At 53.9% G+C, this 21,457-nt stretch overlaps 5 protein-coding genes across 11 annotated transcripts; 2 read left to right on the top strand and 3 right to left on the bottom strand.

Annotated features, from left to right (window-relative positions):
• Positions 1-1,706: 1,706 nt before the first annotated feature.
• WDR83OS (WD repeat domain 83 opposite strand) lies at positions 1,707-3,133 on the bottom strand. Its single transcript, XM_037145720.2, has 4 exons — positions 2,990-3,133; positions 2,762-2,867; positions 2,216-2,313; positions 1,707-2,123 (listed from the first exon to the last, which is right to left on the bottom strand). The coding sequence occupies exons 1-4, from the start codon at positions 3,037-3,039 to the stop codon at positions 2,057-2,059; spliced, it is 321 nt and encodes a 106-aa protein (XP_037001615.1). The 5' UTR covers positions 3,040-3,133; the 3' UTR covers positions 1,707-2,056.
• A 9-nt stretch (positions 3,134-3,142) lies between these two features.
• WDR83 (WD repeat domain 83) lies at positions 3,143-7,709 on the top strand. The gene is made up of 9 exons (XM_037145719.2): positions 3,143-3,518; positions 3,601-3,721; positions 3,803-3,908; positions 4,274-4,322; positions 4,411-4,537; positions 5,719-5,786; positions 5,878-5,986; positions 6,068-6,182; positions 7,405-7,709. Exons 1-9 carry the CDS (start codon positions 3,416-3,418, stop codon positions 7,552-7,554), a joined length of 948 nt encoding a protein of 315 aa, XP_037001614.2. The 5' UTR covers positions 3,143-3,415; the 3' UTR covers positions 7,555-7,709.
• On the bottom strand, positions 7,599-11,539 carry DHPS (deoxyhypusine synthase). Of its 2 annotated transcripts, XM_037145715.2 has the most exons (9): positions 11,177-11,539; positions 10,352-10,516; positions 9,988-10,109; positions 9,804-9,900; positions 9,636-9,722; positions 8,986-9,091; positions 8,806-8,909; positions 7,883-8,008; positions 7,599-7,802 (listed from the first exon to the last, which is right to left on the bottom strand). In XM_037145715.2, exons 1-9 carry the CDS (start codon positions 11,381-11,383, stop codon positions 7,707-7,709), a joined length of 1,110 nt encoding a protein of 369 aa, XP_037001610.2. In that variant the 5' UTR covers positions 11,384-11,539; the 3' UTR covers positions 7,599-7,706. The 2 variants fall into 2 exon arrangements, with proteins under 2 accessions (XP_037001610.2, XP_037001613.1); XM_037145718.2 differs by lacking the exons at positions 9,988-10,109; positions 11,177-11,539 and having other exon boundaries at positions 10,352-10,440.
• A 303-nt stretch (positions 11,540-11,842) lies between these two features.
• Positions 11,843-14,681, top strand: GNG14 (G protein subunit gamma 14). 4 transcript variants are annotated; one of them, XM_053663779.1, is made up of 5 exons: positions 11,859-11,889; positions 13,369-13,451; positions 13,829-13,949; positions 14,345-14,437; positions 14,519-14,681. In XM_053663779.1, exons 4-5 carry the CDS (start codon positions 14,345-14,347, stop codon positions 14,642-14,644), a joined length of 219 nt encoding a protein of 72 aa, XP_053519754.1. In that variant the 5' UTR covers positions 11,859-11,889; positions 13,369-13,451; positions 13,829-13,949; the 3' UTR covers positions 14,645-14,681. The 4 variants fall into 4 exon arrangements, with proteins under 4 accessions (XP_053519751.1, XP_053519750.1, XP_053519752.1 ...); XM_053663775.1 differs by having other exon boundaries at positions 11,851-11,889; positions 14,345-14,681; XM_053663776.1 differs by lacking the exon at positions 13,369-13,451 and having other exon boundaries at positions 11,843-11,889; positions 14,345-14,681.
• A 517-nt stretch (positions 14,682-15,198) lies between these two features.
• FBXW9 (F-box and WD repeat domain containing 9) lies at positions 15,199-20,988 on the bottom strand. 3 transcript variants are annotated; one of them, XM_053663771.1, is made up of 10 exons: positions 20,188-20,982; positions 18,889-19,028; positions 18,682-18,810; positions 17,369-17,481; positions 17,192-17,283; positions 16,222-16,370; positions 16,026-16,139; positions 15,809-15,898; positions 15,657-15,722; positions 15,199-15,574 (listed from the first exon to the last, which is right to left on the bottom strand). In XM_053663771.1, the coding sequence occupies exons 1-10, from the start codon at positions 20,594-20,596 to the stop codon at positions 15,500-15,502; spliced, it is 1,377 nt and encodes a 458-aa protein (XP_053519746.1). In that variant the 5' UTR covers positions 20,597-20,982; the 3' UTR covers positions 15,199-15,499. The 3 variants fall into 3 exon arrangements, with proteins under 3 accessions (XP_053519746.1, XP_053519747.1, XP_053519748.1); XM_053663772.1 differs by lacking the exon at positions 16,026-16,139 and having other exon boundaries at positions 20,188-20,988; XM_053663773.1 differs by lacking the exon at positions 18,682-18,810 and having other exon boundaries at positions 20,188-20,988.
• Positions 20,989-21,457: the final 469 nt, after the last annotated feature.

Here is a 21,457-nt window from a genome sequence, read left to right as displayed (position 1 = left end):
ATTTGATGCCTCCCATGCATCAAACCCACAACCCAGGCATGTGCCCTGACCTAGAATCAAACTGGCAACCCTTTGTTTTGCAGAGTCACACTAGTAAGGGCTGAGTTATTAGTTCTTAACAATTGTATTTAGGTTTGCCCACAAAAACTTCATGAGATTTTAGACAAAATCAGCCCATATTCTTTTTTTAATGCAGCCCATATTCTGTTATTACTTTTGCTGACAAATTTCAAGCCTAGATAAAATAAAGGCATCAAATTTAACTCTGATAACTCTAAAGAGATGTCTGTTTTAATTAAAGCAATATACTTAAACTAGCTTTAATATCAAATATTTCCCCAGATCATATGATTCTGAAAAGCATTCGTTTAGTTTCTGAATCTGAGAATTTTAGAATACCCAATTCTTAATTTATATAAGCATTTAATTCCTTTAAACCAATTAAACATAGCTCTTTTATAAGTCAACAATACCATTGGAAGTAGAAAATGACACACAAACATAACACAAATATAGACACACACAAACATACAGGTGCAAACAGAGACCTCACGGCTTCCAAAAAAAGGGTGGGATCTGTTCAAAGGACCTTCCTCCCTGCTCCGCCTCCCACCTTTATCACCCAGTCCTGATGCGAACAGAGTTCTAGACATTCTACTATTTTCCCAGTTTCAGTTCTTCCTCTAATGTTCTAAGCCCATCTTTTGTCTCTAGGTGAGCATCTGTGACCAGCCTATACTCACAGCCATAAATTTTCCTGCCTTGCTGCAGGCGGTTCCTTAAAGATGTACATAAAAAGAGCCAGAGTTTTGAGAACATCCCTGTACTCATATTTCAGCCCACATATACCTAACATACAAGCCACCCCTCCACATAGAGGTCGACAAGTCAGATTGATCCCCTTTCCCAAAGATCATTTCTTTGGTCTCCTGGCTGGCTGGCCAATTTTTAGTACATGCAGACCCAGGGGAAAGCCCCGAGATTGAAAATCTACCTCCATAAGCAGCACAGGGTGGAGAAAGACCAATGAAAGAAGCTGCCACTGCACTCTGGTAATTAATAGTTCAAGGGAAACTGACATAGAGGTGTGTCTTAAGTGGCTGCAAGTTTAAATAAATTCCCATGATGTTTGGCAGGTGCCAATGAATTGTATAGACTAAAGGGAGGAATAGTCCATACGTACTAGTACATGAATGCTACCAGGTATGAGAATTTACCTCACATGTTTGACCAGGTCAAGACAACTTTTCAAAGAACCAACATATAGCAGGAGGCAAGAGAGGGGTGTTGACTTGTGTCAGGATAAACATCAAATACAATCAGACAGTTTGAGGGGGTTTTACAGTAGCAATCTCCTTCTTCTAGCCCAGGTCCTGTTCTCGGTCTGGCAGCAGTCCAGTCTCTCCTCCACAGAAGGGAAGGACTCAATCTTTCATGCCTTTCTGATTCCCTATCAGTCCATCTAGCTCACTGACATTACCTCATTCCTCTGATAAAAAGTCAAAGCCCAGATTCCTAAGGTCAGCAGGCCATCTGCTGAGTTGTCAGAAGGAGGTCACTGTACTATCCCCAGCAGCTGACTTAAGGCAGGAAGCCTGTAAGTAAGCAAGTGAAACACCACAAGGCTCCAAACTGGGACCTCACTACAGGCCTAAGTAAAGGAACTGAAGCCCTTCTAGGACAGCAACTGCGATGCACAGAAGAAGTCTCAGAGAACACCCAGAATGCAAAACTTTATTATTAACTGGTTTCAACAAGAAAAGGAGTGAATACACCTAGAAACATGGACAGGATCTCCCCCAGCAGCACGCAGGGTAGGAAAGGAAGGCAGGAGTAGTAGGCCCAGGGTATTCTCCTCTCTGCCCCAGCAGAAGTGGGACCAGCAGGAAAAGTCCAGATTTCTTCCATCCAGCTGTGGACCCTGGGACTACCTCACTCCCCTACCCAGGGGAGCCCAGGACAGCCAGCAGCTGAGAGTAGGAGGCTGAGCAGCCAAGGATCAACCCTGGAGGGAGGTGTATAGAGGGGTCCAGGATGTGACCCCTCTAGGCTGACATCACCAAGGAGGTGTCATGGGCTGAGGGTTCTGCAGATACGACATCACGACGGCAGAAATGGACAGCCTGGGACCGGAGAGAGGTGTCAGTCAGGATGAGTAAGCTTGGGTCCTCCCTCCCCTTATCAGGAGTCCCTCCTTCTCCAGGCCCAGCCTCACATGAAGCTACTCATCATTTGCTTAGTGTCCTCAGAGCTCCGGGAGTTGGCGAAGCTGATGAAGGAGCAGTACACAGCAACCCAAGCACACCACTTCAGCTGGGGAAAGGCGGGTGGATGGCCAGGTTAGGTCAGTGGAAGAAAAGGGGCAATCCCACGCACGGATTTCCAACACACTGGCTCCAACTGGTGCAGCTTGAACCTTGTCCCCCAGCCCCCAGGAGATCCTCAGTCCTATCTACCCAGAGCCTACTCGAGGTACAGATTTCCCTAAAGCCTAAAAAGACTGCTAGCCTTTTACATACCCTATCATGCTAAGGACCCCACCCTTTCTCCACTATCCCTTCCAAGTTGCTTTAGAGTCTGGTCCCACCTTCACATCAACCTCCCCCACACACCCACACTGACCCGGATCCCTGGTTTTTCCCAAGGCTCTGGCTTTCTCGGTCCAACCTCACCCCAGCCCCGCCCCCTCAGACCCCGCCCCACCTCATTACGAATCCGCCCCCAGCCTCGCAGCCAGGCAGAGATACGCAGCCCTGCCCACCTTGAGCATGAGACCGCACATGCTGAAGATCATGCCGAGCAGGTTCATGTAGTCCGGCGTCGGGTCATCCAAAGCCGGGTTACATTCGCTCGGCGGAGGCTTGTACCTGCGGCACAATCGCACAACCCAGGTGAAAGGCACTCGTGTCCCGCCCCCATGATGAACTAGCGCTTCCCTAGGTCCCGACCCACAAACCGAACCACTTTCCCATGACGCTAGGGTCCTCACCTCAGCACTTTATTCGGCCTCCGTGGGTCAGACATATTGTTTGTAGACATAGCGAGGCGGAGAGGCGGAGATCGCGCCCCTTCCGCTGCGAGAGTTGCCCCTTCCGGTGCAGAAATAGAGGGTGATTTTTACAGTAACACCCGCAGCCCTCACGCTTCTATTCCTAGCGGCGGGAGGCCAGGACTCCTCCAGTCAGAAGATGGAGAATTAGAAGAAGCCAACAATGTTTAATGGAAGCAGGAAGTAGGGGAAGAAACCTTGAACCTAGTATCAGCCTTCCATATTCCTAGTATTATATCCAAAAAGCCAAAGTGGGAAACAGGAAGTAGTACACGGAGGACAATAATAAAGTTACAGCCAAGCGAATAAGGTTCGGAAACCTTGGTTCAGACCGATACAAGGCAGCGAGGAAGGAATCCCAGAGCTATGTCTTTCCCGGAGCCAAAGCCGCGGGGTCCGGAGCTGCCGCAGAAACGGTTGAAGACGCTGGACTGCGGGCAGGGAGCAGTGCGAGCCGTGCGCTTTAATGGTGAGCACCGTCATTTTATTCCGACTCTGCCTCCCGCTTCCCGAGGTTGGCTGCCCAGTAACCCTCGCGTGCTATTCCCCAGTGGATGGCAATTACTGCCTGACTTGCGGCAGCGACAAGACCCTGAAGCTGTGGAACCCGCTACGGGGGACACTGCTGCGGACGTACAGTGGCCACGGCTACGAGGTGCTGGACGCGGCTGGGTGAGCTGGGGTCAGGTCGGAATGGGGACGTTGAGGCGGGGATCGAAGGTCGACACTGACCTCCCTTTCTCTCCCCTTTAGCTCCTTTGACAATAGCAGTCTCTGCTCCGGCGGCGGAGACAAGGCGGTGGTGCTGTGGGATGTGGCATCCGGGCAGGTCGTGCGTAAATTCCGGGGTCACGCAGGGGTGAGTACAAGCAACACGAGGCCTCATTAGAGCACCCCCATTACAGGGCATTCACCTAGCCTCGTAGCGGTGAACCCTTTAACGTCCCTACTTCTAGAGTTTGTCCTCACTTTAATCTGCACTGGGAACCCTGCCTTTATCTCATTCCTCCAAAATCCAGCTTCCAGTATTCCCACCATTATGTACAAAAGCCGAAACTTTGAGCCCGGAAGTGGGAAACAGGAATTAGTCCACGGAGGACAATAATAAGGTTACACCCAAGCGAGTACTTTTCGGAAACCTTAGTTTCCGATATAAGACCTGCATAAGGTAGAGAGGGGATCCCGGAGCAATGTCTTTCTCTGAGGGCGTTTACTGTTTTTCAGAAGGTAAACACGGTGCAGTTTAATGAAGAAGCCACGGTCATCCTGTCTGGTAAGTGTAGTTAGTGCCTGTGCAGGGGAGCCTAGGGTGCTCCCCCTGACTCCCCAGATCTGACCTCACCTTCATACCGGCCTCACAGGCTCTATCGATTCCACTATCCGCTGCTGGGACTGCCGTTCTCGGAAGCCTGACCCAGTGCAGAAGCTGGACGAAGCCAAGGATGGTGTATCCAGTGTGAAGGTGTCAGACCATGAGGTTCTGTCAGGGTGAGTGGAACCAGGGCATTGCCCTTCCTCAGGTGCCACTGGGGATCATAGCTGCCTCTGTGCTCAGATTAATGTCTACTCTCCTCACTGGGGTGCCCAAGGCCCTGTGCAGTCTGGTCCCAACTGACTTCTCAGCTTTTATTCCCAGCCTCCTTTTAAGTAAATATGATAAACATGCTCCCACCCCAGGAGCGTTGCAATTGCTCTTTCTTTACCTAGACTGACCTTCTACTACTTATTCCAAGTGTATTTAGGTACTTCCTGTGGGCCACTCTTTTTTCTCAATGAGCAGTATAGCAAGGAATAAGACAGGGATATAAGAAAAATCCTGCCCTTATAGGATTGATATTCTAGCTGCAGAAGAGTTTAAAAATTTTTTTTAGATTTTATTTACCTTTAGAAGGGAAGGGAAGGAGAGAGGGAGAGAAATATCAATGTATGGTTGCTTCTCATGCATCCCCTGCTGGGAACTTGCTCCTGCTGGGGACTGGCCTGCAACCCAGGCATGTGCCCTGACTGGGAATCTAACCTTGATCCTTTGGTTCGCAGGCCCGTGCTCAATCCACTGAGCTATACCAGCCAGGGCTGCAGAAGACAGTTTAAAAAAACAGTCCCATGCAGCGCTGCTCAAGTGTTGCCACAACCAGAGGGAATGCCATTCCCACTGTGGGGGGAGTTCAGGCTGCCTAGCCTGTTGACTAGCCTTGTTCTCACACATCTCCCCTTCGACCCCAAGAGGTTGGCTTCTGCTTGTCTTTCAAGTCCATGTTAATATATCATTCTCCTTGGGGAGGCCTTCATAGGTTACCCTCAGTCAATGAGGCTCCAGAAGTTTCTCCCAACTTCACTGAATCAGTGTCTCAAGCCCACCCTTCCCACTACAGCATCTGGCCCAGAAAGGATGCTTGGTACCTATCAGAAACAAATAGAGTAATCCCTGATTGGTCCCTGGGTCTGAATCTAAAAGCCAGTGCCTCAGAAGTCCACTCGTGTGTTCACTTGAATGCATGTTTTCCATGGCCAGCCCTAAGAGGGAATGTGACAGTGAGGGGGTATGGGAGAGACCGGCTTAGCCATGTCTTTAGGCCCTGGCCAGGTAGAAGTGTATGGTAACAGAGTTTCCAGAGCCATGAACCACTAGTCCCAGTTGAGGCTTCAGTTGGATCCACCCCGTCTTACAGCTCTGTGGATGGTCGGCTGAGGCGCTATGACCTAAGGATGGGTCAGCTCTTCTCAGACTACGTGGGCAGTGAGTATGGCCAGGCTGTGGGAGGTGGGGGGGGAGGTAGGGGCAGCAAAGGGGGCCTCAGCCTCATATACCTACCCACCCCGCCCCCCAGGTCCCATCACTTGCATCTGCTTCAGCCGGGATGGGCAGTGCACCCTGGTGTCCAGCCTGGACTCCACATTGAGACTTCTAGACAAGGACACAGGGGAGCTGCTAGGGCAGTGAGTACTTGGGGTATGGGGCCCCTCCCCCCACCTCTGCCCTTGGTAAGTCCCAAGCCCACTGATCCCACCCACCCCCAGGTACACAGGCCATAAGAACCAGGAGTACAAGCTGGACTGCTGCCTGAGCGAGCGTGACACACATGTGGTCAGCTGCTCCGAGGACGGAAAGGTGTTCTTTTGGGACCTGGTGGAGGTGAGCCTCCCCACCTCCACACTGCACCAGAGCACCTGCCCTGTCCCCCTTTGTCCTTACCCCAGTCACTCCCAGACCTAAAAAAGAGAGTGCTATTAGAACTGGAGGCTGGAAGGAGTGAGAGAGAAGATAAGAAGGGCTTTCCTGGCAAAGGGAACAGTATGTGCTAAGGCTTGGAGGTATGGCACACATTGGTCAGGAAGTAGAAGCACTTTAGGATGGCAGTGGCAGCCGCGAGATCCAGGTCACGCAGGGGCCACCAGTGCCAGGCAGACCTACTGGGACTGGCCCTAAGGGAGGGGAGCCAATGGTGGTGACCGACCCTAGGGGAGATGAGCCCCATCCTGATGCATCCCAGCCTGGTGCTGGCACGGGGCCGAGAACACAATGACTAGACTTAATGGAACCAGGGCTGGAGAGCCTCATGGAAGGAGATGTGGGTGCTGGGTCTTGTTGGCCAGGGAATGTAAGTTCCCTAAGAAGATGGAAGGACCTTGGGGACTCAACGGGTCAGCTCTTAGGGAGCTAAGAAAGTGCCAGCATTCTGCCTGCTTCTTGAGAGGTCACAACAAAGGAAGGGTACATGAGGGGACATTTCAAGGTAAAAACTGGAACCAGAGCCTGCTTAAGAGACTGTGTATGTGGAAGTGTGTCTGCAAGTTGATGAAGTGCGGGCACTGGTGTTGCCAACTGGACAGGCAGATCCCCCACGGCAGGGGTGGGAGGAAGCTGAAAGCTAGAAACAACCGGCTCACAGCACTGTCATGGCCGTGAAGGTGGAAAGAATGGGTGACCTCTGGACAAAGTCTACAGGCAGAACCAAGATTTACTGATAAAGGGATGTAAGTGTGGAAAAGACTCTCAAGGGTTTGGCCTGAGTACCTGGGAGTACAGAGCCACTAAGGGGCTTGTTTTGGGGCAGACCAGGTTTACAGTGACTAGAAAGCCACTAGAACAGGGGTGTCAAACTCATTTTCACTGGGGGCCACATCAGCCTCGTGATTGCCTTCAAAGGGCCGAATGGAGTTTTAGGACTGTATTAATGTAACTAACTACTCCTTAACCAGGGGTAAGGAGCTCCACACTGCTGCCTAGAAACAAGGTGCTGGGCCAGATTCAGCCCAAGGGCCTCGTGTTTGACACCTGTGCACGAGAAACAGGCGGCTGCATGTTGGGGTAGGCAGAGCTCACTGGTAACTGCTCCCTCCCTCTTGTTCTACAGGGTGTCCTGGCACTGGCCTTGCAAGTGGGTCCTGGTGTGGTGCAGTCACTCACCTACCACCCAACAGAGCCCTGCCTTCTGACTGCTGTGGGGGGCAACATCCATTACTGGCGGGAAGAGGCCTATGATGCTGAGAGTGGTACTGGCTGAAGCTAGGGAACCCACCACCACCAAGGACACACTCAGATGCAGACTCTGGACCACTGGGACCATTTATTCTGGACGTGCCATAAACCAAGAAATAGAGAAGAGGCTGGGTCTGCAAACTAATAAATATGGGGGGCCCTCCCTGGGGTCACAGCTCAGTCCTTGTTCTTCTCATGCATGAAGGCATCTGCCTTCTGAGCAAAGGTTTCAGCCACAAGCAGGGGGAAGACCAGGGAGGCATCAGCACAGACCTGCAGAGGGAACTCAGTTAACTATGGGGCCCAAAGCAGCAGTTTGGGGACTGCACCCCAGCCAGCTGGCTGGCCCTCACCTTGACAGGCTGTGCATCCACTCGGATCTTGCCCCAAGAGACAGCTTCATCCGGCTGGGCACCAGAGTCAGAGCCGTCAAACTCCTGGGCCGTGTTGATGTAGACAGCATAGTCAGCCCCGTTCCGCTGTGGGAAGGAGCAGGGTAGGTAGTCAGCCAGTCACAGGAGACACGGCACTGCAGCTAGGGAGGCTGAGCCATGTGTCCTAAATAAAGGAGGGCCCTTTGGTGGCCCCTCCCTTGCAAGTAGGGGCCCTAAGTCAACACCTAGGCAGTGAGGGGTTGGAGGGTTACTGGGAAAATGATGAACAGTGTTTCCCCAGACCCAGCTCCTAGGTAGCAAGGGCCCTCCCACATCTGCTCACCAACTCTTACCTTCAGAAGATCCCGTCTCCTCCTTGGTCCCCATCTCCTCCACCTTGGTCCCCATCCTGGTCCTGGCCTCATTTGTTCCCCCTACAGCAGCTTGAAGGCCCTGAGCCCTCAAGGCCCTGCAAGACTTGCCTGCCACCTCCTCACTTTACCCCCCACTCTCCCTTTCATAGGCATCCTGGTTGTTCCTTGACTTACTTCAAGCACCTCAGAGCCTTTGCACTGGCTGTTCCTCTGCCAGGAACCCTTCCACCAGGCAACCACATGGCTCAAGGGAGGCATCTACTCACAGATCACATTCCCCAGAAAGGGGAATATGAAGTGCCCCTTTTTATTACCATCTTATCACTCATTTTCTCCAAGGCAGTAATTGCCACCTACTTGCTGGCTCACACAACTTAAACATCAGTCCCAGGAAAGCAGGAATCCTGGCTTGTTTAGTACATGGCAGTGCCTCCAGCAAATGGCACAGACCAAGCATACAGACATCTCTGCGTAGCAGGCCTAAGTGCCACCCCCACACTAGGGACCAGGTGCTCTGTCCCCACTCACCATGAGGTTGGCATTTGCAATGTGGTGCTTGATCACACCCCCACCTAGGATGATCATGCCAGAGCGCTTGGCAAAGATGGCCTGGGTGTTGATGAGTCTCAGGTCTGGGGAAGAGCACTATGGTCAGGCCCTGGACCCAGCCAGCCATCCTCCCCCACTCCTCTGGCCCCAGCACCTCACCCTCCACGATGTCCAGGACAAGGCCTGGGTTCTTGTAGGAATGGAAAAAGATCATGTCACCCAGCGAACCATCTGTGAGCGCTGGGCTCAATACAGGGATGTGGTTCTGAGGGAGAACAGGACAAGACAGTAGCAGGAGTCAGAACCTGGTGAGGGTAGCCTAGTCCCCATTCTGGTAGCATTCCCTCTCTGCCTGACTCTAAGCAGGGTGTTTAACTTTTCTGGGCTTCAGTTTCCTTCACTGTAAAATGACAGTACCAACAGTACCTCCCTCACAGATGAGGAAGCATATGTAGGAAAATCCACACAAAACACTTAGGGCCATGCCTGGCATATAAAGAAAGGCAACTCCTGTTATTTTTCCAATTGCTGGATCTCATTGCCTCTGAGAAGCAGGAGACCCTACAACAGGCCCCAGAGTGGGGGTGGAGGGTTGCTAAACACTGCCCTAACTGCTCCCAGATGGTCCTGCAGTAAAGCCAGGATATGAGGGGCACACTCAATAGGTGTGTGACCTCAGACAAACTGCCTAACCTCTCTGAAATTCCTCATTTAAGAGTGCAGTTGATGAGAACAGTACAGATTTCCCAGGTGACCATGAAGATGGAACAAGTTAACATGGGCATCTTTGCCCCCACCCAACCCCTCACCTTCTGGGCCCAGTAATACACTGACTCTGGGTTGTTGATCTCTTTTCCAAGCCGGGCGATCATTTTGGAAGGTGTCCACTTCACACCCTAGGAGGGGATATCAACTTCAGCCAGCAGTGCCCTCCCTGACTGCCACCATGCTGGCCCCCCAGAATATTTCAGCCCCACCTCTGTGTTCTGCTCCAGCACCATCTGGTCCAGAATGGGCATCAGCCAGTCCTCAAACTTGCAGTAATTGTCATTGGGCACCAGCAGGTTCCCGATCCTGGGAACGGGAGGCAGATAGGCATCAGGCCTCAGGACCCTTGGCCCAGCTCCCCTACCCCAACACCACTCAACCCCACCCCCCCACCTGTTAATCCCGTTCTCACGTAGCTCCTTCCCCCTGAGGCTGAACTCGCCCAGGTATGTGGGCGCCAGGCACTTGATGAGATCCTCCTCAACGCCCCCTGCCGTAGTCACCAAGACATCCACCTGCAGCCACAGGCAGTGCGGTTGGCCCAGAACGGAGGGCCTTGCCCTCATTCTGGGCAGGTCTTCTAACTCCCAACTCTCATCTAGTAACCTTGCAGGAAGCTCCGCTGCTAAACAAAACTCAACCCTGTCCCTCTGCTTAAAACTGACCTATCTCTCTCTCTCCCTTACTAAAATGACCAATAATGTTATTGCGCTTGATATCCAAAGAGGCCAAGGCCACAGCCCCATCTGCTCCCCACCATGTTGTGCTGCACGAGATAACGGATGGTCTCACGGATGCCTGAACTGATGAGGTTGGACGTGTAGCCTAGGAAAATGGTGCAGCCAGTGAGTGGGCGACGGCTCTGGGTCAGATCTGTGTGCTGGTCTTCATCCTCTGGCAGAGGCTCCAGCTTCTTCTCTATCTATGTGTAAGAACGGGGTCAAATTAACCTCTGGACCCAAACTCCAGCCCAAGTGCCCCACCGGTTTTCAGAATCAGACTCTGCCTGAGGCCCTGCCCATTCAGAGAAAGGGGACCACTTCTACCTGGAACCAAGGGAAGGAGCCCCATGTGCAGCCTCTGTCCCTTTCACAGCTCTCAGGACACACGCTCACGCTTTGCCCCCTTGGGAACCAGAGAGTATTTCATTTGCAGGATCCAGTCCCCTGCCCACTGGGAAGAGCAAATTCAAGGCCCGGCCCTAACTTAGCTCTTCTTACAATTCCACTCTCAGCCGCACGGTCTAGCCCCAGGCCTCTCCGATTCACACACACACACGTCTAGCCCCAGGCCTCTCCGATTCACACACACACACCCACCCACCCATAACCTGCCCCCTATCTAAAATCAGTCCCCACCCCTTCTTGATACCAGGTTGCCGCTGCTGGAGGGGCAACTTCCCCGCCCCAACACAGAAACCCCCGCCGCAAGTAAGACCCACCTCCCTCCAACTATTGGATCGACCCAGCAAAGGGCACGCCTCTTCTCCCAGGAAAGCCCACCCCTTCCAAGTAGGGCACCGCGTTGGTGCTACTAGAGGTCACGCCCCCCTACACCCAGGAAGTCCCGCCCCGGCCCTCACCATGGCGTTGATTTGATGTACCGCGCGCCCGAAGTTGGTGGCCTGGAAACCAGTGGTGCCGAAGGCTCCAAGCAGCGCGTGGTAGTCCACGCCACGGTTGAAGTCGTAGCCCTGAACCTGAATGCTTTCCGACGGCAGCGCCGAGCTGTGTTTTAGCACCGCGGCCAGGGCCGCCGCGGGCGCCTTCCCCTCGGAAGGACCCTCCATGCTCCTGCAGCCGCGCTCTCAGATTAGAGCAACCCCAAGCCAGGCCCCCTTGGCCTCGAAACCCTGTAAGCCCTGGCGTGGTTTGCAGCTTCTCTATGAGACTGCTGCAAACCACGCTCAGAAGAAAGCTGGAGGAGATAGACCGGAACTCGCTTTAGTCACATGACTTCTTCGATACCGGTGGTTCAGGGCGTGGCTAGTTCCGAAATAGGGACACTGCTTAGAGACATTTCTTTTCGCGCGTTCTCTTCTCACACGAAGAGCGAGCACTACTTTTATTGCCGCCTACTGGAGACCCGCCGCGTTGCGGGGCGCTTGTTCACCGGTTTCTGTCCCACGGGGAGAATGGCTTCTTAGACGTCGCCTTTGGGCAGAATTCATCAGGAACTGTCAGTTTATGTCAGTGAGCATCTCTCATCAAATAGAATATTCTTTTCTGTGCCTAGAAAGTCTCCAGAGCCTCCACATGGTCTTCCCGGGGACAGCCTTCCCTGACCTTCCTCTGGGTAAGGCATCTCCTCTGGGATCTAGGGCTGGCATCTCCTTCCCTCCAGGATGACTGTGAGACCCTCAAGGGTGGGGACTGTATCTCATGGGTCCTCCTATGTACAGGGTCTGGTCCAGAGAGGACCTCATTAATCATTCACTCTACATTTATGGAGTCCGACTTGCACCACACATTGGGCTCTGTGCTAGGTACAGACTTAGCAGTGAACAAGATGCGGGCCCTGCCCTCCTGGAGCCCAGTTTGATTGGGAAGATAGAAAGTTAACAACAGTGGCTTTAGATGGAGGGATAGGTGGTTGAGGAAGGACACCAAGGAGGTGACATTTCAACCAAAGTCAGAAGGCTAATAAAGGCCCCATATGTGAACTTATGGGGGGAGGCCATTTCCCCACTGCCCACCATTGAGAGAGAGAACAGCCAGTGTAAAGGCCCTGAAGCTGGAAATGAGCCAACTTAATTGAAGAAACAGAACATCCTTCTTGAAATCCTTGAAATTCCCACTTGGATCTCGAATTCACTTCAGCCTTCTCTCCACCTAACCCAGGTCTTGCTGCAGCCTTCCACATCTCAGCAATAGCCCTCACCAGCCAGGCTAAAAACTGGGGAGTTGAGCTGGATGGCTGCCCGTCTCACAACCTACACCTATGCCCCAGCACATCTGCCAAATTCTCCCTACAAAATAGTGCTCTTCTGTCATTTTTTTCAAACAGGGATAATTTCTGGGCCTCGGTTCAAAATGTCACTTCCTCCAGGATGCCTGCCCATATCACTGAGTCTTGCCCTTACCTTGCTTGTATTGTCTTTCATAGCTCTTAATACATTGTGTTTGCTCTTGTTTGTCTGACTAGAAGGGAAGCTCTGTGAGGACAGGGTTTTGTCTAATTTCACTGCCAATCCCCTTACACTGAGCAGTGCTGGACACATATTGGGATCTCAGCAAAGATAATGAATGAACGAATGAAACACACACAAGGGCACCAGCATGATCCATGAGGAATAAACCAAGGAGAGGTTGATAAATGAATTCAGAGGAGCAGAAGGTACCAGACCAGGCAGAACCCTATGGGCTGTAGTAAGGAGGGTGGGTTTCATCCTAAGAGGCTGAGAAAACTCTGGAGAATTTTAAAAAGGAAGTGAGAGGCTCCACATAAGATTCACTCTCTTAACCACTTTTAGTGTACAGGTCAGTGGCATTAAGCACATTCAGTGTTGTGCAACCATCACCACCATTCACCTCCAGAACATGTGTTATCATCCCAGACTCTGTCCCTATGGAACACCAGCTCCTCAGGCCCCTGCCCCAGCTCCTGGGGAAAAGGCACCCATCAATTTTACTTTTTGTCTCTTATGAATCTGGCTCCTCTAGGGACTTCATATGTAATGGAATCATAAATGTGTCCTTTTGTGACTGGTTTATTTCACTCAGCATAATGCCCTCAAAATTCATCCATGTTATATTCTGCTTTATTTTTTAACAGTTCCCACCACATGCCTTGAAAATAGGGGCGGTGCCTGTGGGAGGGCAGGAAAGACCAGGGTGAGGATGACTGCACTGGTCCAAGTGAGCAAAGATGGAGTGGGGCCTGTGTGGGGTGGAGAGAAGTGACCAGACTGAGAACCTAATTTGAAAGTTGATCAGCTGGCTCTTAAGAAAAGATTAGATGTGGGGATACTGAAAAGAGAGGAGGAGTAAAGGAGCTTGAGATTTGAGCCAGGGCAGGTGGGTGGATGGTGGTGAAAGACGCAGAAGGCCAGAGGGAAAGGCAAGCCAGAGCCCAGCTTTGGCCATGTTGAGAGACACTAGAGAAATGGGTATGGTGGACAAAGGAGGCCAGAGGGTCCTCAGGTAGATCTGAGGTCAAGGATGGGGTTGGGATGGGGCAAAGGAAGCCATCGGCATAAGCGAGTGGACTGAGTCACCCGTGTTGTGGATCCCAGGCGGTGAATGTAGACGGAGAAGAGAGGCAGAGCTGCACCCAAGCCCAGGAACATTCTGCACATTGGGGGACACAGGCTGGCAAAGGACGGTGTTGGGGCTACTTAGCAGGGGAACAAGCAGGTGAGTGAAAGGCCAGGGCCCCACACTCCTGCCAATGTAACTGGGCCTCCTGGGGCGGGGAACCCCTTGGCTAAGGCAGCTGCTGCTGCTGTCACTGGTGACATTTCACTCCATGAGAGTCCTGCCTTCAGAGTCTCTGCAGGGGTCAGGGAGGAGGGGGCTGGAGAGGCCAGGCAGGTGGGGGAGGGAGGCAAAGCAAGGCTGCAGGAGACCAGCAGCCGGGAGTCTGCCAGAGTCCTTATCTGAGGTATGTGGTTCTGACAAAGGGGGAGCATCCACCCCCACCCCACAGTCCCCAGGGCACCTGGGAGGTGGTGTGGGGGCCTTCAGGTGGCCCTCGGACCCCAGGTCTGGTGTTCAGCCTGCTGCCTATGGCCCTGCTCACCCTCCCCCAGATGCCCAGCAAGGCAGCCATCAGCAGCGACATCGGGCAGGCCCGCCGGGCCGTGGAGCAGCTGAGGATGGAGGCAGGCATTAACCGAATGAAGGTGAGGCTGGGGGCAGGTGGACACGTCTGGGGGAGGGGCAGAGGGACAGGACAAGGTCAGTCTGACTGGGCTGGTCTACAGGTGTCCAAGGCAGCCTCTGACCTGCTGCAGTTCTGCATGGAGCAAGCCAAGAGTGACCCGTTCCTGGTGGGCATCCCAGCTGCCACCAACCCCTTCAAGGAGAAGAAGCCTTGTGCCATCCTATGATATTGGCCCTGAGGACCACTCAATAAACATGAAGTAAATGCTCCTCAGGGCTTGGTGGGCTGCAGTAGGGGGCAAAGGGGAGCTGCGGGCTGGCAGGGACACCTGGCCCACTCCAGGGTCACTGCCACAGGGACACACATGCCTTGTACTCTCAACGGAAGAGCACATGTCTCTCATACCCCTCCCTGCCTGGAATCTGTGGGTGCCGTAGCAGATCCCCTCTCCTTCTGCACAGACACATCCAGGGACAGTCCCTATCCACATGGCAGTGCACACCACACACATACACACCACCCCTGTCCACACATCACACACAGCGGTGTCATCATAGGTAGGTGCCCACACCCTCCAGAATCTTCCTCACTCACACTCATGGGTATGCAGTTGGTCCCAGGTGGGGTTACAATAACGACACACACAGCCAGCCAACCCACCTCCCCAGGGACAGACATGTGATCCCAGGAATGCACTCAGGTGGGTACAGGCACACCCAGACAGACACTGCAGAGGCTGCCATGCACCAGCCCCGGGTCCCAAGCAGGCACCACTCCAGGTCACAGCACCAGTATGCCAGTTTATTTCCCCCTTATGCTGAAGGGAGAGCAGACGTCCAAATCTTAAACAGGGTCTGTGGATGGGCATCAGCTCCCTGGGTGGGCTGGAACACCAACCTCACCTGGCTTGGGGCCCAGATCAGGGACCCGGACTGGCAGTGGCTTAGGCTCCTTGTGCCCCAGGCCTGTGGGGCACAGCAGGAGCAGCACCAGCAAAGGGGAGGGCTCTCCCCCTCCGAAGAACAGAGGCCTTGCCTCAGCCTGCTGGCTGGCAAATCCACATCCACACACGTCTGCCTCCTCACGCCTGCAGCCTCCAGACTTCCAACGACAGGCCCCCAGAGGCGGCCACCACCAGGTTGCCCTCAGCACAAATCTGGACAGGGACATAAAGACTCAGAGGTGCTCTGGGCAGCCAGCAGGGCGTGTGGGGCAGGGCATGTGGGGTAGGGCCTCACCCCATTCAGCACATTGTGGTGGCTTCGGGTGCAGATGGTCCTTGGTGGATCTGTAGGCACTTGCACCTGGTGAGGGGTAACAGACAAAGGTCAGGAGGTGTGCTCCCAGCTGGTGGGGGTGGCGTGGAAGGGGGCCTGTCCTGGGGCCTCACCCGGATGGTCTTATCGGTGGATGTGGTGTACAAGGTCCCCAGCGAGTGTTTGATCCCTGTGATCTGAGACCTGTGGCCCACATCAAAGGACTGCAAGAAGGAGGGACAAGTGACACTCAGGCAAGGCTCTCCTAAGGCCAGCCACCCACCACCACTGAAGTCTAGAGAGAGGGAGGAGTTCCAGAAAGATGGGACAGGGCCAAGGGCCCTGGCAGACCCGGACAAGCTGGAAGCAGCCCTCCCGGTTGGCGAAGACGTGCAGCAGACCCTGGTTGTCACCGGCCCAGAGCTGGGGCTCTTTGTAGGACATGCAGAGCAGGTAGGAGTCCAGCTGTGGGAGGGGCGTGGGGTGAGGCAGCTCAGGCTGGGCCATGCCACAGCCCTGGTCCCTCAGGACCCTGGGGAGGGCTCACCTGCAGCCGCTGTAAGACACTGTTGGCCCGACGGTCAAACACCACGAGCGTGTGGTCTTCACTGCCCGAGATGATGTGCCGGTCATCTGCCAGCAACGCCAGCACCGCACTCGAGTGCAGCCGCCGGCTCTTCAGCAGGGCTGGGCCAACTTTGTGGGTGATGGGCCAGGGAGAAGGGGAACATCAGCACCCCTCAAAGGGCCCCCCAACCTACCAGAGGATACAGGGCCTCTGTCCTCTGTGGCAAAAGCCTTGGTTGGCTTCCCTCCCTGCCCCACAACTCACGAATGACTTCTCTCTCTTCTCCTGCTCCCCCGAATCTGGGCCTCCCAGGACCCCGAGCCTCTACCCCCACCCTGCCCCCACCTCCCGTCCCATCTACTCTCAGTACAGAGTGGACAGGATAGTCCCAACATAAAACGCCAACCAGTGCCAGCAGTTTTCTGCACCCCTACCACCACTGCTCTGCCTGGATAAGGCACACTGGCCCTTCAATTACACAAAATAAGAATAAAAAAGTCACAAAAGCTTATGTGCTGGGCAATGTTTGTTCTAGGCATTTTATATAAACTAACATTTAATCCACCAATGCTCTTATTATCATCTCCCATTAACCCTATGGGGCTAGAGTTGTTATTATCCGGATTTTACAGATAGGAAAACTGAAGTTCAAGCTTGACTGGCGACATACAGCTAGGGAGTGGGAGAGCCAGGCTTCTCAGGGGCTGTCTATAGCTCTGAGGCCTCCCCTCTGGGTGCCCTCTATGTCCCTCACCCCACCCAGTTGGAGGTACAGCTTCCTCCACAGTGCCCCCCCGCCCCCAACCACAGGCACTCTTGAGTGGTCAGCATCTGCCTATGTCACTGTCACCCCAGCCATGCTGTGAGGCCCAAGTGCCTCCTTCCCCAGCATGATGCTGGGGACCCCCCCAGGCAGCCCTGCTATCCCCAATTCAGGCCCCTGGCCCACCTCTGGGGTCATAGACTGTCACCTTCTTGTCATAGGTGCCAGTTACCAGGATGTCAGGCTGGTAGGAAAGGCACAGCACAGCTGCCTTGCCCCTGGGGACACAAGGAGCATGTTGGGCTGTGACCAGACAGTGCCCTGTCCCGCCCCCCCAACCCCCCTCCCCAGGACCCCTCACACTTTATCTCGCCAAACTGCTGCCCGTCAGCTGCTATGTCCCAGAGCTTCACCGTGCTGTCCCAGGAACCAGAGCACACTCGGTGGTCCAACGCTGCCAGTGACCACACCCAGCCCTGTAGGATCAGACCCATGTGACAGTCCTCATTTCACAGATAACTAAATTGAGGGTCAGAGGAGGGAGCTAACCAACCCAAGAACACAGAGCAAGTCAGCACCATGTAGAGATTAGAGCTCAAGTCTGTATGTCTGTCTGACTGCGGACACCAGGACATGCCTGCCGCACATCTAATAATATTCCTAAATCCAGTCCCACAGAGACTTAGAACCAGCAATGGTTCGAGGCTACATGACAACATGATTAAGAATTCATTAAGCCCTAGCTGCTGTAGCTCAGTGGATTGAGCTCGGGCCTGTGAACCAGAGGATCGCAGTTTGATTCCCAGTCAGGGCACACGCCTGGGTTGCGGGCCAGGTCCCCAGTGGGGGCATGTGAGAGGCAACCACACATCAGTGTTTCTCTCCCTCTTTCTCCCTCCCTTCCCCTCTCTCTAAAAATAAATAAGATCTTTTTTTAAAAAAAAATGGGGCCAGGCAGCTCAGTTGGTTAGAGTGTTGTCCTGATACACCAAGGTTGCAGGTTTGATCCCCGGTCAGGACACATATGAGAATCAATTAATGAATGCATCAATAAGTGGAACAACAAATCGATGTTTGTTTCTCTCTCTCTCTCTAAAAATCAATTTTTTAAAAAAGTCCCTGTCTTAGGAAATAATATGCACAGGCTGACATTCCTCACCAAACCCACTGAGGAGGACACTGTACGGTGTCCTGTTCCACAAATGAGGTCACACACAGGTTGCATTTCTCGCCCAAGGTCACCCAGCCAGGACGCACCAAGGTGGGGATTTGAACCCAGCAGCCTGGCTCCAAGGCCTATACCACCTCACTGACTGGAGGAGGTGCTGCTCCACTGCTGCCTCCCATGAAATGACAGTCATTCTCAGAGCTGGCTGACCCCTAAGGGCAGCCTCCTGACGCCCCGCCCTGGGCCTCTCGGGGCATCCTGACATGTCTTGAGCACCTACTATGCATCCAATCTGAGTGAAGCTCTTAATGACTGTTCATCTCATTCATCCTCATCCTTTCTGACCACTGGATAGAAGTAGAAACTAAGGTCCAGAGAAGTCATCCATCTCACCCCAAAATCACACTAACAATAGTAGAGTAAGGTTTTAACCCACGAGGTCTGGTGCCAACACCTGCACCCTTAGTCATGGCAACGTACCCAGGCCTCATGCTTTCTCCATCCTCACCTTGTGAGTGCTGTTTGTCTGGGTGCCCAGGGCCTTGACCAGAACCCGGCTGGGTTCCACCCCGAGCTGCCGCAGGTCCCACAGGTTGACATTTCGATCTCGGGAGCCTGACAGACACAGTGTCCCACCCTGGGGAGGGGAGTGAGGTGATACTGTCAGGGTCAACCTGACCCACCCCTGCCTGGCCCCTCACCAAACCCATCTCACCTGAAGCAGCAGCACTGAGTCAATGGATGCAAAGTGCCCATCAGCCAGGCAGAAATACTCAGCCCAACGCCCATCCTCCGCCCAGCGTGACAAGTGCTGCTCCAGCTCAATGCAAGCAGCCGGCCAGTCAAAGTCCTCCTCTGTGGGAACCATGAGCAGGGTTTTAGTTGGGTGGGAATCCTGCTACCCACACCAGCTCTCCAAGCTCACCTCTGGTTCCCAGGGAGCCCAACCAGCCCTGGGCTTGGAGAAGTGCCCCCATCTGGATCCCTCACCCCACCCCAAGGAGGCCCAGGCTCTAGCTTCGGGACCACTGCCCCATCCACCTTCGAAGCAGGTCTAGGACTCCTCCTTCGAAGCAGGTGCAGGGCTGGAAGCAGGTCCAGTTTCCCAGATTCTGGAAACTACAGCCTCAAGACCACCTTCCCAGGCCTCATCCCCAACCCAATTCTGCAGCCTCAGAACGTTAAAGTTTTTCCTTACCCCTGGCTAATCCCCCAGGCTGGGTACAGGAGCTAGGACTTTCTACCTCAGCCATCTGAACCAGACCCAGAGTGTTTCTCAAACTACTATCTATAAACCTGGGAGACTTCTCAAGATGCAGAATCTAAGCCCCCGGTGTAGAGACTCAGTGACATGGATGGAGCCCAAGCATTTATGTTTATCAAGTTATTCAGGAGAGTCCCATCACTTCAAGGTCACCAAGTTGTCTTAACCCCCAGGGACCAATGACCTAGAGAACAGGAGGAAGGACCACAAGCCCCTGCTTAAGAGTCCAGGTTGGACCCTGGGCTTGAGGATCTGTGATTGCTGGCATCAGGGATCCCAAATCTTACCTTTGGCTCAAGAGTTACAGGCTCTAGACCAGAGCCACCACCGGACCCCCACCTAGTAGAGGTGAAGGGCCTTGGCATCGCCAGTAGCTGCTTCCGCATTTAGACCCAAAACCTAAGGATTCTTCGTTTTACTCTGAGCCTCAAGCAGATTCCAACAGCCTGAGACTTGGAATTCCCCGTGTCAACCCCCAGGCAGGGTTCAGGGCCTTTTTATCACCACCAGAACCCAAGCTGGAGGCTCACTGGATCCTCAGTTCAAGGGACCCCAGGCCCCAAGTAGGATTTCAAAGCTTCAGGATCCCCCTCGTGTCCAGCTCATGACCCACTCAGAATTCAGAGACTCTGGCACCACCTCAGGCCCCTAGACAGCCAGGAAGTCTGCCCTAGTTGCTGTGCTCACAGCACATCAGATACACCCTTCCCCGCCCAAGCCTGACCTCGGACTGGCCCAGGGGGTGCGCACCTTCGACCACTGGATAGGGTGCTCGAAGGCGGCGCTGTGCGCGTAGTCTCCAGGTAACATGGTCACGCACAAGGTCGCGCAGCGCGCGGCACACGCGCGGCAGGACGTGGAGTACGAGGCGAGCGTCCAGGTAGGCGCAGATCTGGAGCAGCAGCTCCGGAGGAAGGTTCAGGAGGCCCGGGACCCCCACTGCCGGGCCCTTGGACTCTGCCCGCAGCTCCAAGGCGCCGGGGGACGCGGTGGGTGCGGAGAGCAGAGGGGTGCGCAGGGGGGGCAGACCGAGTTTCGGTGGACTGAGCACGCGGGCCACGTAAGCCTCAGCCTGCGTGTCCGGGTCGGGCTCCGGCTCCGGGTCCGAGTCTTCGTCCCAGGAACTGGGATCGTCGCGGAGCTCTGGGGGCAGCTCCATGGTGACCGAGTGGGCGCGGCCCGCCGCCTCTTGGGCTGCGGGCCCCCGCGTCCTGTCTCCTAGGCAGCGCGAGGGCAAGTTCGGCTCTGCTTGATGACGTTAGAGCACCGGCGGAAGTAAGGGGCTGAGCAGAAACTTGCCGGGTACTGACGGCCGCTCCCTGCAAGGGTCTCCGTTCTTCAGCTGTATGGGCCTAGGGCTGAAAAATGCAGATTCCTGGTTCTGCATTTTTTTAAATTTTATTTAGTTTTTAGTCAGCACCCAAGGATATGCTTACTGATTTTAGAGAGAGGGGAAGGGAGAGAGAAAATCACTGTGAGAAACATTCATGTTTCCTCCCCCGTGCACCCTGAAGGGGGACCGAACCCGCAACCTAGGTATATGCCCTGACCAGGAACGGAACCCACAACCTTCCGCTGTTAAGGGACCACTCTCCAAGTCAAGACAGGGTTCCTGCATGTTTAAGGGTCGCTGGTGGAGTGCTGATTTTCTGGTTTGAAAAACGGGGCCCTTGCTTTCTTCTTTTACCTGTGTAACTTGTTTTCGGAGCCCATGTCTCCTACAGCTCACTCCTACCTCTGTGACCTTCTAAATAAACTTTCACTTATAGTTTGGAAGAAAAAAGAAAAACGGCTCTCCGAAAGTCAACTTTCACCCGTGACACCGAGCTCAGAAATGCAAACCCCCTTTCCGGGGTTTGCAGCCTGGGGAATATAAGTGGTTTAAACTCGTCTTGCATTCTGGAGCCAGAAACAGGCACCCTTACCCTGCAGAGGCCTTACTGGAACAATATCCTGAACCATAGCGATAAAACCAGGATCTCTTACTGAAAGCCACTTGAGCCAGGCAGTTAACACATAA

This window comes from Artibeus jamaicensis, unplaced genomic scaffold (assembly GCF_021234435.1).
Source record: "Artibeus jamaicensis isolate MK-2021 breed Jamaican fruit bat unplaced genomic scaffold, CSHL_Jam_final contig_3290, whole genome shotgun sequence".
Lineage (NCBI taxonomy): Eukaryota > Metazoa > Chordata > Mammalia > Chiroptera > Phyllostomidae > Artibeus > Artibeus jamaicensis.
This window is presented reverse-complemented; position numbering and strand designations above follow the sequence as displayed.

Bases quoted from the DNA above. Each gene is read 5' to 3' on its own strand.
- WDR83OS (XM_037145720.2), bottom strand. From the start codon at position 3,039: ATGTCTACAAACAATATGTCTGACCCACGGAGGCCGAATAAAGTGCTG. The intron at 2,314-2,761 runs GTGGGCAGGGCT...GCCTTTCCCCAG, and splicing joins TGTGCGGTCTCATGCTCAAG to CTGAAGTGGTGTGCTTGGGT. The intron at 2,124-2,215 runs GTGAGGCTGGGC...CTCCGGTCCCAG, and splicing joins CAAATGATGAGTAGCTTCAT to GCTGTCCATTTCTGCCGTCG.
- WDR83 (XM_037145719.2), top strand. From the start codon at position 3,416: ATGTCTTTCCCGGAGCCAAAGCCGCGGGGTCCGGAGCTGCCGCAGAAA. The intron at 3,909-4,273 runs GTGAGTACAAGC...ACTGTTTTTCAG, and splicing joins AATTCCGGGGTCACGCAGGG to AAGGTAAACACGGTGCAGTT. The intron at 4,538-5,718 runs GTGAGTGGAACC...CCCGTCTTACAG, and splicing joins GACCATGAGGTTCTGTCAGG to CTCTGTGGATGGTCGGCTGA.
- DHPS (XM_037145715.2), bottom strand. From the start codon at position 11,383: ATGGAGGGTCCTTCCGAGGGGAAGGCGCCCGCGGCGGCCCTGGCCGCG. The intron at 9,092-9,635 runs GTGAGGGGTTGG...GTTCTCCCTCAG, and splicing joins TGTATTACTGGGCCCAGAAG to AACCACATCCCTGTATTGAG. The intron at 8,910-8,985 runs GTGAGGTGCTGG...GCTCTTCCCCAG, and splicing joins TGTCCTGGACATCGTGGAGG to ACCTGAGACTCATCAACACC.
- GNG14 (XM_053663776.1), top strand. From the start codon at position 14,345: ATGCCCAGCAAGGCAGCCATCAGCAGCGACATCGGGCAGGCCCGCCGG.
- FBXW9 (XM_053663771.1), bottom strand. From the start codon at position 20,596: ATGGAGCTGCCCCCAGAGCTCCGCGACGATCCCAGTTCCTGGGACGAA. The intron at 19,029-20,187 runs GTGCGCACCCCC...TGGTTCCCACAG, and splicing joins ACCCTATCCAGTGGTCGAAG to AGGAGGACTTTGACTGGCCG. The intron at 18,811-18,888 runs GTGAGATGGGTT...TCCCCTCCCCAG, and splicing joins ACTCAGTGCTGCTGCTTCAG to GGTGGGACACTGTGTCTGTC.